At 40.3% G+C, this 14913-nt stretch overlaps 1 protein-coding gene across 3 annotated transcripts in view; it reads right to left on the bottom strand.

Moving 5' to 3' along the window:
• Window positions 1-387: 387 nt before the first annotated feature.
• The window catches only part of PAK1IP1 (PAK1 interacting protein 1), a 19834-nt gene continuing 5308 nt past the window's right edge, over window positions 388-14913 (bottom strand). For 2 of the 3 annotated variants that reach the window (XM_089776378.1, XM_075921225.2), the window contains exons 4-10: window positions 14803-14877; window positions 13042-13094; window positions 11668-11813; window positions 11080-11177; window positions 8999-9098; window positions 6927-7062; window positions 388-4494 (exon numbers count right to left, since the gene is read on the bottom strand). In XM_089776378.1, coding sequence (XP_089632504.1) covers window positions 4334-4494; window positions 6927-7062; window positions 8999-9098; window positions 11080-11177; window positions 11668-11813; window positions 13042-13094; window positions 14803-14877 — 769 coding nt within the window. In that variant the 3' untranslated portion in view covers window positions 388-4333. The remainder of the gene's footprint in view (window positions 4495-6926; window positions 7063-8998; window positions 9099-11079; window positions 11178-11667; window positions 11814-13041; window positions 13095-14802; window positions 14878-14913) is intronic. The other variant, XM_075921226.2, reaches the window with a different exon arrangement.

Below are 14913 nucleotides of genomic sequence, written 5' to 3'. Positions count from 1 at the left end.
TTCAGTTAAGCCTTTAGCTTGAAGACTCCACTTTTTTAACATATATCTTCGGCCTCCACCATGGTTATTTACACTTGCTAAAATATGTGAGCCTGTGGGGAAAAAACAGTTGGCCTGTCACTGCATATCCCTCAAAAATAAGGAAAAAAAAACCTGAGAGATTTTAGTGAAGGGTTTCTGTTTTTAAATGTCACTTCAAGAATGTTATCAGTAACTTTAGAGACTACAGTTTGCCATAGGAGATACATTTCAGACTTAACTAGAACAATTGCCTCTGTACTGTCTGGCTCCTAACTTATAAAATTTTTGTCTAACGTCCAACTTTGGGCCTATAATCAACACATCAGGACTTATAGTTTATTATTCCCAGGGAAATTCTTACAAAAATTCTGTAACAAATTTTAATTTTTTGTTTAATTTATGCAAAATTCTGTATTTTGTCAAAATAACACACTATAATCACACCAGTTTCCATTATTTTTGTTCACTTATTTCAAGACACCTGTTAGCAAGTATGTCTGTAGTAATACAAACAGAAAATTCAGAAAGTGTTTTTTTAAATAGATTCTTTTCTAGGCACATTAATACAAAACTCTTGAGTAATAATTTATTTAAACTACAATACATAACCATATCTCCTGCGAGACACAGAAGCCCTGCTAAGGTTTGGGAGAGGGGCTTGCTGGGAAGGAGCCTTGGTGTGAACTTTCAGGGTTGTTGTGTATGAGTATTGAGAATTTTCTTCTGGGAGATGGTGAGGGAACTTCCCCCATGCAGATCCTGTCTGACCCCCTAGCCTCTCCTATTGAGTCAAGCACATGTGCCCTGTGCTGTAGTGTACAGTGTTGGTTGTTGCCTGTGGGTGAGGGACAGGAAGACTGAATGCTTTCTTGTCTGGGTGCCCAAAAAAAAAGCTGAACACAGGGCTCCACTAACTCTGAACCCACCACTGCTTATGAGATCTTGCCAGATCCCTCTCCCCCCCCCCCAAACACTCCACACTTTCTATTTTCCCATAGCAACTCCCCCCCCCCCCCCATCAGGCCCCAGAGGCGCTGTAAGGCAGACCTAAAGTTTTTTTTCAGTGGAAAGCTGCTGTTTCTAATGCCACAGTGCCCTCTAGTGGGAAAAAGGCAGAGACAACATTCCAGCGGCTTTTTTTCTGCACAAAAAGTTTAAAATATGCATGGCATATTAATTATGTGCATGCAGAGTAGCACATAATTCTCCGAGGAGTAGCTTATATACTCCTCTACAATTAGAGAGGTAAGAACTAGAGATAAACCTAAGCAGAAACCCCAGATCCAAACCTCTCCCACAAATTCTTAAGAAATTCAGATCCAGTCAATAACTTGATTATTGGGCTCATATCTAGTAAACAGTATTATTCTATTACACCTCAGTCCTTATCCAAGTATAATATGTACACATTGCAAATGTTATTTATCGGTATTTTCCCCAGTATGTTTCTTCTGTCTAGCAACTGGCTGAAAGCCAAGTTATAGAACATCCCTTTGGCCCTCCTCAAACACATTCACGACTGTAACAAAAGTAACAGTTTCTTCCACATACTTCTATAGTAAGTATGAAATAGTGTCAAAATGGACATAGATTGTGAAGAAAGTATTTTGCACTAACATTTCCTACCAACACCTTGTATACTGTGAGATAAAAATATATCCCCAAAGTCATACAAATATAAAAACTTGTTGCTTACAAACAACTAAGATTTAAACAAAAACATCTGAACAAGTGCTTAACCAATTTCACTTCAATTAAATGATACTACAGGATTCAAAGACCCTGAGCGAGGTTGAATAAGAATTCAGAGTGCACACCACATTTCAGGTTTCAAAGCACAGAAGTGAGCAGTCCCAAACCAACACTGTACACTACAGCACAGAACCTTTTCACTAATATTAGAATCAGAAATAGACTGTAATCAGCATGTGTGCACTTGCAGCTGAGGCCAGATAATTGGCTGTGAAACATTTGTGGAAGGAGGCTAATGCCATTTTTTTCTTTAGGCCTAGATCCTGCAAAGATTTACATATGAGCAATTCCCCTGAGGTCACTATGTCTACTGATGTGCAGAAACAAAGAGCAAAAGGCTTAGCAGGAGTGGGGTCTTAGCCAAGAAAGTCTTAAATTTTGATCCACATTCTTAAAAATGCATGTGCTTGATTTTTTGGGGCAGAGATTAATCTGCATATTTCCATATACTGCTATGTCTGTGAAAATTCACCCTATGTCCTACACATTTAAAAATTCAAATTATCTACTCATTTACACGTCAGAGGCATCCCACCTCAGCCCATAAACACATTAAATAGCCAAACATATAAGTCTGAAAATACAGTTTAGTTCCAAAAGAACCACACAAAACTCTAAATATCTGCCACAAAAAATGGCCAAGCAATCAGTTAAGTTTGATTGGATATAGCTCACACTGAACCCTCAAATGGATCAGACTTATTTCATATAGGTAAAAGCTCTGTATAAAACCAGAAGTTTCTATACAATTATGTTAATCCTTTAATGTATATTCTGAGTTGCTCAAGTTTAAATAAAGGTGTGACTTTAAACTGACCCTCAGAAACTAAGCTAAATCAATATACATCAAGTTTAAAATGGTAGTGGTTCATCAGGGATACAGCTTTAAGTACAGGTTGGACCTCCTTGGTCTGGCACCATCAAGAGAATTTGTTGGCCATGGGAAGGTCTCCTGCCACTGGCTCCCAGCCCTGCGTTCCAATGGGCTGCTCCAGGGATCCTACTCTGTGCTGCCACCGGGCTTTGACTCCAAACACACTCTCCCAGGGGCTGTCATGGTGCCCCACCCTTGTGCTCAGGGAAACAATTGCAGGAGTCTGGCCCCAACCCCGTGTTACAAGAAGCTTCCAGAGGACTCTGTGCCCACACTGCCATGGGGCTTTGATCTCAGCCCCAAGCTCCAACGGCTGCCACAGGGCTCTGGGGCTGCTGCGGGAATCCGGCGCAGCACCAGTCTGTGCTGCGAGGGGACTCCCCTTCATGATTTCACGTTGCCACAGACTGCTAGAGGCTGTCGCGGGGTTCTGGCCCCGGTCTTGTGCTGCTCCCAGCTGGGCTGCTGACCCTGTTGCCCCAGCCAGCTGACCCTCCTGCCCTTAGGCTCCTGGGCTCTCTGATCCAGGAGTATCCGTGGTCCTGCCAGACAATGGATGTTTTGGAGTATCAACCTGTACATAATAAATACTACCTTTTCTCTGTTTTACACAATAAATCTCAGAGCATAGACTTCATAAACGTTTTAGAGAAGGGAAAAAATTACTATATCTTTTCAATATAGCTAATTAATATTAGATTTCTTTTAACAAAGATTAAAACATACAGAACAACTTAAAGTTGTTCTAGCCTGCTTTTTAACAATACGGGTGTTTCAACAGCTCAAGAGTAAATGCAAATACTGAAGTGTGTTTCAATCAAGTAAATCAATTCCTGGAAAAAGAATAAACAGAGTTGACTTAATGGACACACTGGCCTTTTTAAAATGGAAGACCTGAAATAATAGAAGGCAAAAAATATACAATTTGCTTTTACATCCTCTATTCATTGCTGTTTCAGGGGTTAAACATCAGTTTTCTTTTGTGAATGTACGAAGGATATTTTTGCTAGTTTTATTTTTCTGACATCAGGGAGTATTCATTAAGATTTTAAGGATTATTTTTAGGAAAGTGAGAAAGGCAGGCACATTTTTTAGTTAAAAAAAAAATCCAGCCTAGTATTTTCCCCTGCATTATATAAAAAACAGTCTCTCTCCAAAATTAAGATCTAGATGCAAGTGTCTAAATACCGTGGAAAATCTTTATGAGCTAAAACTCCTATTGCAAACAATTTAACATTGTGAAAATGGTTAATTGCAGACACTTTCACTGTATGCCTTACTGAAATCTATTTTCAAGTTTATGTCTAAAATCAGAAAATTTGAGTAGAACAACACAACTACAGCAGTTTCTGTAGTTTTAAAATGAATTTCAGAACTATTCAAGGATATTTTTATACCATACTTGATATCATTAAAATATTAATTAGGTATATAATGTGTTAACCGCTGACTGGTATATTTCAAGGGAAGATAGTACCATCAGATTTGCCACCTCTAGAAAATTCTGAAGTCATTTATGAATGTACAAAAATTTTCTACTCCTAAAATTAGATCATTTAAGAGATGCATGCCCTGTTGAGAAGGCAAAAAATGGCTTGAGGAGAAGAAAGAGGTGTAAAAAGTGGCTACAGTGATATTGAAATGGACTAATATCAGCTTATTATTTGAGTGGTAAAGAAGATACATTCATTTTAAGCTCTGTAGTTTCTTTTTCTTCTTTTGCTGTGCACCTTCTAATTTTTGTTTCTTGGGCAACCCTGGTTTCTCTCTCTCTGTAGATTTATTGCTATCATCAGTCCAACAAACTTTTTTTTTCCTAGTTATCAATGGCTGTTCATCTTCATTTACTGAAACAAAGCAGAAAGTTATTCATCATGAGTTTTTAAGTTCAATATTTTTTCTCTCTACTGGCATGAAGTAAAAATGTATTTCCCCCCATTTGCTAGATTTTCTAAGGTAGACTCATGCAATTGGATACATGCACCAGTCATATGTACTTTATGCATATATGCTTGACATGAAAATGACCTGCTTGGTACACAAAACTGCATAACTTAATTTTGAAAATCTGACCCAACAAGTTTAAGGAACCATGCACAGCATAGTGAGAGCCTAAAAGATTCTTTATCCTAAAAGCCTGAATATTTTACTTTTATAAATGTAACCACACTAATTCTTAAAGATGTTTCGAGAAGACTGCAGAGAATTAAGGTTTTGGTCACACTAGCTATAACCATCAGGGCACCCCAACACCGGCTGACCAGGGGCCACCTCACACACTTGTCATAATATTCATTTAAAAGGTGTCTTGTAAGGTATCACTGGAAAACCAATAAAAGCCAACATCTCTTTGGCTTAGTTGCAGATGAACCAAATGTGACAGGAGACAAGGATAATAAGCCATCCATTTCTGTCAGAGATTGCAAGAAGATCATTGGCACTAAATCTCTGGAGGCTGCAAAATTAACATTGCATCTGGTCCCTGGTGCAGACAGAATGCTAAGTCCCCAGGTCAGCTTGTCGTCTTTGAAGACACAATACACTTTGGGGAATATAAGGAGCTGTTGTGAGACTCTGGGATAGTCATCACCAGAGACAACAAGGAAGCCAGCACTTTGTTTCTATGAAGGATGGGTTCTCCCATTACAACAGGCTGGAGAATGCTGACAATCTACATATTTTAGAGAATTTGTGTGTCTGAGTCTGTTCGTCCAGGAGTCCATTTGTTCAAGAACTCCTCTTCAATGGTAAGAGCTACAAGTACCAAATTTGGTAGGCAGCTTCCTCTTATCCTAACTTAAAGCAAGCTCAGGGTTTGGTTGTGCCAGAAAAATGGGATGTGCCTGGAATTCGATTGTTTTCCATAACACGGAAAGGGAGGAGTCTGAGATCAGGGACAGTTATGCTCAGCAAAGACCACTGGGGGCAGCAAGTGTGAGGGACAGCTATACTGCAGAGTGACGACAGGGGTGAAGCTCAGCCCAGCATCCCCAAGGAGGAGCTGCCAATGGGGCCAGGCAGCCCAGCCCTATCCCCCTCCCCCCACCCTGGGTGGGGGAGCCATCAAGGCAGTGCCACCCTCGCTGCCACAGGTGGCCTCAGTAAGCCCCCCCACCAATTTCCCAGCTTCCTGGCCTTGAGCCCCACCCATGCCCTCAATCTCCCTCGGCCCCCGCTCTGAGCCCCCATCACACTTCCCAGACTCCTGTACCCCACATCCTGGCCTGACTCCTGCACCCCACACACCCCCAGCCCTGAACCTCCCCATGCCCAAGCTCCTGCCCTGAGTCCTGCACTCCCACACTCACAGCCCACTGCCCTGAAAGACTTGAGCAACATCAGGTAAATCTTCTAGTATGATATAAAAAACTGTTAGGCAAAAGCTACATCTTACTAGAATTACACTGGAAACACTAGACAGCATGTTCTTTGTGTTTGTACCTCTTTTGTAACTCTTTCATTTTTGCTTGATATCACTTAAATCTGTGTTCTTTGTTAGTAAACTTATTCTTTATTTTATTACAAACAACTCAGTGCTGGATAGTATGGTAAAGCGTGATCACCCCAGCTTAGCTGAAAAGCTGATTTGTGTACTAGTTTTTTCAAAGCAGCAAACTTGGTGCTACCCCTGTGAGGGTCCAGGAAGAGGAACTGGAAACTTCAAGGGAGACAGTCTGGGGGAGATTCAGGACTGGAAAGGCTGTTGGATCACCCTGAAAGGAGGAACTGGGCTGGCAGAAGCCAGGATGACCCCATTTTGTTGTTAGTATACTGCTAGCATCAGGGCTCCGAACCAAAACTGCACTACCGAGGCACTACAGAAGTTTCAGAGCAGGCAGTGGCAGAACCCATGAGAGGTCTGGATGAATAGCCAAAGTGTTAGATTGGCATTTTTCAATAATTTAGTCAATAAGTTGGGTCATGTGTATTATAGAACATTTTATATTTTAGTTGGGAAAACATAAGCCTTCAAGTGTAGTTCCACTTGAAAAGGGATACTGCAAAATGTCATTATATGGCTCCTTATTTATTGTGTCTTCAGTAGCTATGGCATTACTGCTCCAGACTGAGACAGCACTAGTCCAAAAAATGTGCACCATCTATCAGTGTGAAGCGCTAAATAATGACTTGCTTTCACATCCATCACCTTTGGGGGCACCGCATTCAGCCACAAAACAAACAATAAAAACTCCCACCTAATCTCATATTTTCTATTTTATCACCATCCTAACAGCACTTAAATAGGAATTATTTTCAACATAAAATAATCTGGTTCGACCTTTGTTACCATTAGAAGAGGTTGAAGCTTTGTCAGGGTTCTCTTTAGTTTCTGAAGGTCTGTCTAGCCATACTGCTAGACATGTAAGCCTGGCTTTGGTATTGACTTCACATAACAAAGATGGGATATCCTGGATCTGAGAAAAATATGGAAATGGATTCATTAAAGGTTATTTCAATATAGTTTAAGTCATTTAACCTGTACATCTACTTCCAAGGCTTTACATCTCCACACCACAAGTTCTGTGGTTTTACAATGCTGTCAGAGACATGGCTGTCTTAAGGGTACATCTTGAGGGGCAAGACAGATGTGTTTTTAATCACATTGGTTCAACTGAGAGAGCGCAGCACAGTTGAAATGGTTAGCTGGCTGGTTGTAGCCTAGATGAGCCTTGGCCTAAGTTCCCTGTAAGCTGTGAAACTGCACAGCTGTTTTCTGAGCTCTGCTCAGAAGTTTAAAGCATGCAGGGAATTCAGCTGACTGGTGGGATGCGGGGTGCTGTCCTGCTGAGCAAGCAGCTAAACAGAGCCTGCTTGAAACTGAGTAGCTCCCAGAGCAGGTAAAAAGCGAGATAAGGGAACAAGGGGGGGGGGGAAGAGGAGGAAGGGACTGAGTAATTAATTAATTGGCTGAGGGGGAACAGGGAAGAGGGGAGTTTGGAGAGTCTCAGCTGCACAAAGAGAAAGAGAGGCAGAAACTCAGCACTCTCAAGTTCCTCAGAAGGGGGAGATAAGGGGCTGACTGCATGGTCTAGGGGAAAAGGGGATGGGTGGGTGCATCAGTGCAGTGAGATGGAGGTGGGGTGGAGTTTGTTTGGAATGTCCCTGACTCACTTGCTGAAGTCCTCTCTGTCTGACTGGGTTGGGGTGGGGAGCAGGCTGCTTGGGGTGGGTGTATGCCAGGACATTTTTATGATTACATTCCAAACAAAGTTTACATAGGTGTTAATAGCTTAAGGTAAGAAAGAAAAATTCTGTTAGTATTTTTTGGAGTGTTGCAGATATCTAAAATTCTGAGCTTAATGATTTTTTTAAAACCTGTTTAATTATTACATGTTATATTGTATTGCCAGATCTTTGCTATGTGGTAGAATTCTGGCTCTTATGGATCAGAACTGCTATTGCTACATTTCAAAGGCAGAAGCACTGCCAATTCCTCCCCACTGTGCCTCTGTCCTTTCTCCCCACAGAGACAGTGCTGAGGGGAATCGGCTTTTAAGATAGCTTTCTGCCCACCCCCGCCTCTCTCTGATAGAGGCAACAAGGAGGGAGGGGGGAAGCGACTAGTCAAGTCACTAGTCCACTATCCGATCAGCATTTGTTTATCAGATATTCAACTAGTCACTTACATCCCTATTACTAAAATAAATGTCATCTAACATCCCTAGAACATACCTCAGCCCATTTGTTTCCTCAACTGGTTACAAGTAACACGGTTCAGTTTAATGTGCACACAGCAGTTTTTCTGCAATCACAACCATGTTTGTGCATCTATATCTACCATACTGCTTAACTGTGTTTGTTATCAGTATGCTCTGGAAAAATCTGGGCAAGCATTCCATAATATCTCATCAAGAAAAAGTGCACCCTGAGGACATAGAGAACAGCTATAGCAGCCCACAAAGTATTGCGCTTTGGGATGTCTGACCACACAGAGAGCTAGGAGGAAGAAGGCGTGCAACACACCCATTACATAAACATATTTAGGATAGCTGCACTTTGTTACTTGGTTTTTCCTGCAGTAAAACCACCATGTGCCAGCTCTGGTCTCTGGCTGAAGCCAAACAAACACTGTTAGCTGCCATGCCATTTAAAAATAGTTTTTTTAAATCACAACCAAAACTTACAAGTTTTTAAAATGATGGTAAGAGGAACTGACAGCCAAAGATCTAAATGCATATATATATAAATTTGCTGATATACATGGTGTGGAGGAAATTCATGATTTCTAGTTTGCAAACAGGTTTATTCAATGATTTAAAAACAATTTGGAAACGCATACTTTTTAAAAACCTAATGTTCACCTGCAAATTAGTTCTCCAGAATTTTTCCATGAGTTATTAATGTACTAACCTTATCAAGTTCAAGACTCCACAATTTAATGTATCCATCACTGGATGCAGTAACAATAACCTGTATTCCTTCTTTTTCAAAACTGTAGATGTCTTTTATTCTAGAACAAAATATAATACCCGATTACTTAATATGTGAGGAAGCTTCAAACAAGAAGGGCAAACAGTAAGAAGTTGTCAGAAATTAAAAGTGAAGAAAGAACATTCTACACAAACTATGGTTGCTTCTAGGGATGTTAATGGTTAACTGGTTGGGGCTGGAGCAGTACCCCACCTGCCACAGGCAAGAGACTGCTCCATCCCCATGGGGCCTACCGCAAATGGAGGGGGAGGGAAAGCTCTTCAGCCCAGTCAGAGCAGTGTCTGTCCACAGTGGACGGGCTGGAGCGGCTCCCACTACTGTGGACAGGGAAACTGCTCCCGCCCAGCTGGATTGCTCCCCGCCCCCTGCTTAACCAGTTAACTAATTAAACAGGATTTTACACCCAGGCTGTGTCTACATTGGCAAGATTTTGCACAAAAGCGGCCGTTTTTATGCAAAAACTTGACGCCTGTCTACACTGGCTGCGAGTTCTTGTGCAAGAACACTGACGTTCTAATGTAAGAAATCAGTGCTTCTTGGACAAGAACTATGACGCTCCAGCTCAGGAATAAGCTCTCTTGCACAAGAGGCCAGTGTAGACAGGCAACGTTAATTTCTTGCGCAAGAAAGCCCGATGGCTAAAATGGCCATCGGAGCTTTCTTGCGCAAGAAAGCATCTACATGCCAGGCACATGCCAGTATAGACGCTCTCTTGTGCAAATACTTTAACGCAAAAACTCTTGCGTTAAAAGTATTTGTGCAAAATCATGCCAGTGTAGACACAGCCCCATAGTTGCTTCGTGTGAATATTTTTGATTTAGGCACATACGATACAGCTCATGTACAGGACTAATCTGTTTCGTATTCTGCCATTTGGACCAATATATGAAAAAAATTTCAATATTTGAAAAAAAGCATGTTGAGGTCTGTGTCAATCCTGATTAAGGAAAACACTTAAGTGCTTAATTTTAAGCACCTGCTGAACACTACAGACATTGATAGCACTTTAACATATGATTAAGTGCTTTGCTGAATTGGCACCTAAATTGGGACAGAATACTAGAGGTTTTTTTAAATGATAAAGGAGTACATACAGGGTTCTTTTCATTGTCCCAGATGGAGTTCAACTGTGCTGTTTTACAAGGGCGTCCATTTGGACACCAGTGCAAGATTGTAACTTGGTTACAGCCTGTTAGTCAGTGATTGTGTGGATTCAACTCAGAGCCTCTTTCACTCTAAATCCCTTAACCCAAGACCAAAACCTGTACCCCAGCCCTCTGCCCCAGCCTGGTGAAAGTGAGTGAGGATGGAGGAGGGAGGGAGGATGGAGTGAGCAGGAGTGGGACTTCGGGGGGGAGGGGGCAAGGAACACAAAGGAGGTGGGGCAAGGATATTTGGGTTTGAAGTAGATCTTGGATTGCACTTAAATTCAAAAAGTGATCTTGTGTTTAAAAAGGTTAGAGACTACTGCCCTACACTGTTATGTTTAGTGTGCTAGTTCAAGTGCCACTGTCACAGGTCTGTGGACCTGAGCTGCAAGGCTCACTCCCACATGGACTGTAAACATACTCCCTGTGTTTTAGAACAGAAGCACATTCTTCCAATGCAATTTGTTCCACCTCTTTTTCCATTGTCTCCATTCTCTTTTGGCAATCCATATTTCAAACATGGAAAAGTTCCCATACCATTATGATGCAGCAATGCCCCATGTTCTCTCTCAAAATTATCCAGTGGTGAGATATTAAAATAAATCTCATACTATGATCACTTTATGTTTCATATAAAAATAGGTGCACACTTACACTCAGTGCAAATGCACACATTTATGTTGAATTTGCAACTCAGTACATCAGAAACAAGGCAGTTTACTTTCTATTTTAAGAATAAAAATAAACTGTAAAAAGCCAATATATACTGAATGCTGCCACTAAACAGGCAACTGAGTGTATTCAGCACTGCTATACATTTAAAAACAATGTAACAGGACAAATATAAAATACCTGTTTTCATGAGCTTTAAATTCACATAGGCACTTTTGTGAGTCACAGTCGTACAGTCTTACAATTTCATCATCTCCAGCAATAGCAAGGACAGAATCCTCAAGAAAAAAAAAATGCAGATGAGGCTAACAGAGTGGTTCCCAACCTTTTCCAACATACGGACCCTTTTCAATCTATTAACATTTTACATACTCCTCCCAAACTATATAGCTGTGCCTGCAGCCGCACATCTCTCAGCTCCCATTGCTTCCCGAGCCACACCCCTCAGTTTTCTCTGGAAGCAGCGCAGGCTGAGAGACTTGCTGGTTGCTAGCATGGAGACTCTCAGCTGAGCGGAGAGCCTCCGTGTCAGCAGCCAGCATGTTCTTTCACCTGTGTCATTTCCCACAGCTCAGGAAGCAGCATGGGCCTGAGGGACTTGCTGGCTGCCAGCACAGAGCCTCTCAGCTCCCAACCTTCCGCAGACCTCCTATAGTACTGTCATGGACCACCAGGGGTCCATGGATCACAGGCTGGGAAACACTGGGCTAAAGTAATTCAAATAATTCAAACAAGTTAACTTTACATCCTCTCCTTTTTTGTACTTACTGTTATAAATCTAACTGAAGAAATTCTCTTCTCAGTTGTGATGGTACCACTGACAGATGCTGTTTCAAGTTTGTAGACATCCACTTTATTAGTTACGACCACCACATACTTCTCTCCACTGGGAGACCATTTAACTATGTGTGCATCTGAACAATTTTGAGTAAAAACAAGAAAGAACATACACTTTGACTTAATAATGATTTAAAAACTCTTCATTTCATTCTTGACATCCTCACTCTGTGATCTTTTAATATGCATTGCAAATGATCCCAATCCTGCAAATGTTTATGCTCTTTCTTAATTTATTTCAGGAGTAGTACTGTTGACTTAAATTATATTTATAATAGTAAATGTAAGCATATGCATTTATGTTTGTGGGACAGGGGATGTATATTACCACCCAAAAGGGAAAATCATATCAAATCTTCATATCTGTTGGAATAAATCCATTAAAAGCCAAAAGATGGTGTTAAGTCCCAACATTTGGGTTTTGTAAAAACAAGCTTTTACAAATCCCTACCAAAAGACAATGTTCCAAAGAACTAAAAATAGAAACTTCCAATAAAGACTTATATTTTAAAACAAGCATTCTTTTGTAGTCATTGCATGCCAAATTCTTATTAGTGCATAAGAATCTAAAAGTGAAATATCTTCAGAAACTGTTTAGTCTATTTTCAATGTCCAAGATTAGATAAATGCAGAAAATAAGCAAGTAAAACAAATAGTACTATTACTGTTAATAGAATAAATAGTAAACTTTTTTTATTTTTTCAGTTTTGATAATCTAAAGTATTTTAATTAAAAGAGATACAAAATTTTACTATAAGATGCTCGTCGCAATTTCTGTACAGGCAGTCCCCGGGTTACATACAAGATAGGGACTGTAGGTTTGTTCTTAAGTTGAATTTGTATGTAAGTCGGAACTGGTACATATTGTAGGGGAAACTCTAGCCAAACATTTCTCCAGAGCTCAGTTTTATTCTCCCACACCTCACTTCCCTCAGTCCTTTATTCTCAAGCTCAGGTGTCTGCTGAGAAAAGCCGCTCCGCGTCTCCCTGGTCTGCTGGGGGGGAAGGGGGGGCGCTAGCTTCGCGTCTCCCTGGTCTGCTGGGGTGAAGCAGCTAGTGCGGGGTTGCCTCACCCAGTTTGTAAGTAGGGATCCGATGTAAGTCGGATCCATGTAACCCGGGGACTGCCTGTACGGATTTCAATCTTTAGTAAAAGGTTTAGCACAGTGAATTAATTAAAAAGTCCAACATTTGCAAGTCAAAGGCTACCCTAATGTACCTTTTAAACAAACATGCACATATGCAAAAACAACTCGTCTAATTTAGGCTAAATAAATATTTTGCAGATTAAACTGATACACTCACTCTGCTTCAGATTTTTGATGAAGGAAGATCGTCCTTCTACAAGATTCCATGTTCTGTAAAATACCCAGCCGTGATTGAATATATATCACTTTTGATAGCACATAGAAATAAGTACCATTTACTGATCATAGGTGCTGAAAATAAACATTTAAAGTAGCTCACAGCATTACACTGTTCTGTAAAACTAGAGGAATTAAATATTTGACATGCGGTTTGTAACCCTGAGTTATCTGATTGCTAAACAAGTGCCAGCACTTATTTTATAAACCACTACTGTATTTACTACCTACTTTACAGCCTGGAAGTAGTTTAACGTTCATTTACGCTTATTTGAAAATTACACATGTATATCACACTTGCACATGTATCCAAATGAAACATTCATGTTGTCCTCAGTCAGAAAGATGACAGCATTTAAAAAAAATGAAAGTCTGATTTTATTATATAATATATGCATAACAGTTTAAATGACGTGTTAGGGGTGCATCTACACAGCAGGGCTTAACTCAAAATAAGCTACACAAATTGAGCTACATCAATTGCGTAGCTTATTTCGAAATTGGGAGCACCTATACAGCACTTATTTCAAAACAGAGCTCTCTTCCTCCAACTTCCCTTGCTCCTTGTACAATGAAGGTTTCAGGAGTTGGAGTAAGACGTCTGCCAGCTTGACAGTATTTTAACATTATTTCAATACAATTGCCTGCTGTATAAATGTGGACTAAGTTATTTTGAAATAAGGTTGCTGTGTAGACATATCTTAGTGTCTACACATCATTAAAGAACAGTGATTAATCTGAAAGGTGGGATACAAGTATAAAACTGTTCTTTAAAAGAAATACTTTAAATACTGTTGCTATTTTTAAAAAAAGTTATAGCCTGCACTCTCGTCTAGAGCAGGCCATCTAATCCTTCTCCCAACACCAATCTCTTAGTTTTGTATTCTTCCTTGAAAGTTTGGGACTTGTCCCATCTGCAACTGACATCAGCCCTGAGTCTAAGAAAAGATGTCAATCTAGCAGTTTAATAAATGTGGGCTTCCTGATGTCTTTATGTTAAAAGGCCAGTTTTGAATGCTACAGAGTCAATAGGATGAATATTAACTCTAATATTTCAGAGGAGCTAACAGGAAATTTCAAAGTGCCAGGAAGAGCTACATTACAGAGACTACAGCAATAGATACACATTATCATAATTATGTCAGCATAGCCCCTAATGTTGATACAGACTAGATTGTTGGAACACGTCTTCCCAAACAATGGTTAGTATATTGAAGAGGGCTGCATCTACGCTGACAATTAGACTGGCATAGATATGTTGGTCAGGGATATGGTTTTGTTTAAAACCGTGGTTGACAGCTACACTGACCTAATATATGTGTAGGCTAAGCCACAGATGTACTCTCTCTAGAGTGAGCCATATCCCAACCATAATCACTCTTCCTCAAAAAAGGAGGTTTATGTGGCTTTTCGACAAAGGGGAGGTTTGCCCAAAAAGCCACGTCTTAACTACTTTCACTTTCAAAAGCTCTGCTTTCGAAAGTGCGATCAGAAGATATGCAAATTCCTGTGGGAATTGGCATATCTTCTTTCGACCATTCCCCGTAGTCTAGATGAGCCCTTATGTAGTTTAACGGACAGCAGTGTCGCAGATGTTTCTCTGATCTTTGCTTTATAATCTATCCCCATTATATAACCCTTGTTTATAATTCAATAACATGAGAACTTAGTAAAGCAAGATTTTCAGCTAGTTTTGACTCACCTTAATGTTTTGTCTGTTCCTACTGATAAAGCTAATTTTCCAGAAGGGTGAATGGAAAGAGATGTCACATACCCCCTAAAAAGTCAATAAAAATGTTAATCACATATTTTC

This window comes from Pelodiscus sinensis, chromosome 2 (assembly GCF_052426305.1).
Source record: "Pelodiscus sinensis isolate ZL-2025 chromosome 2, ASM5242630v1, whole genome shotgun sequence".
Taxonomy (NCBI): domain Eukaryota; kingdom Metazoa; phylum Chordata; order Testudines; family Trionychidae; genus Pelodiscus; species Pelodiscus sinensis.
The sequence above is the reverse complement of the archived record's forward strand: the minus strand, read 5'-3'. Positions and strand labels throughout refer to the sequence as shown.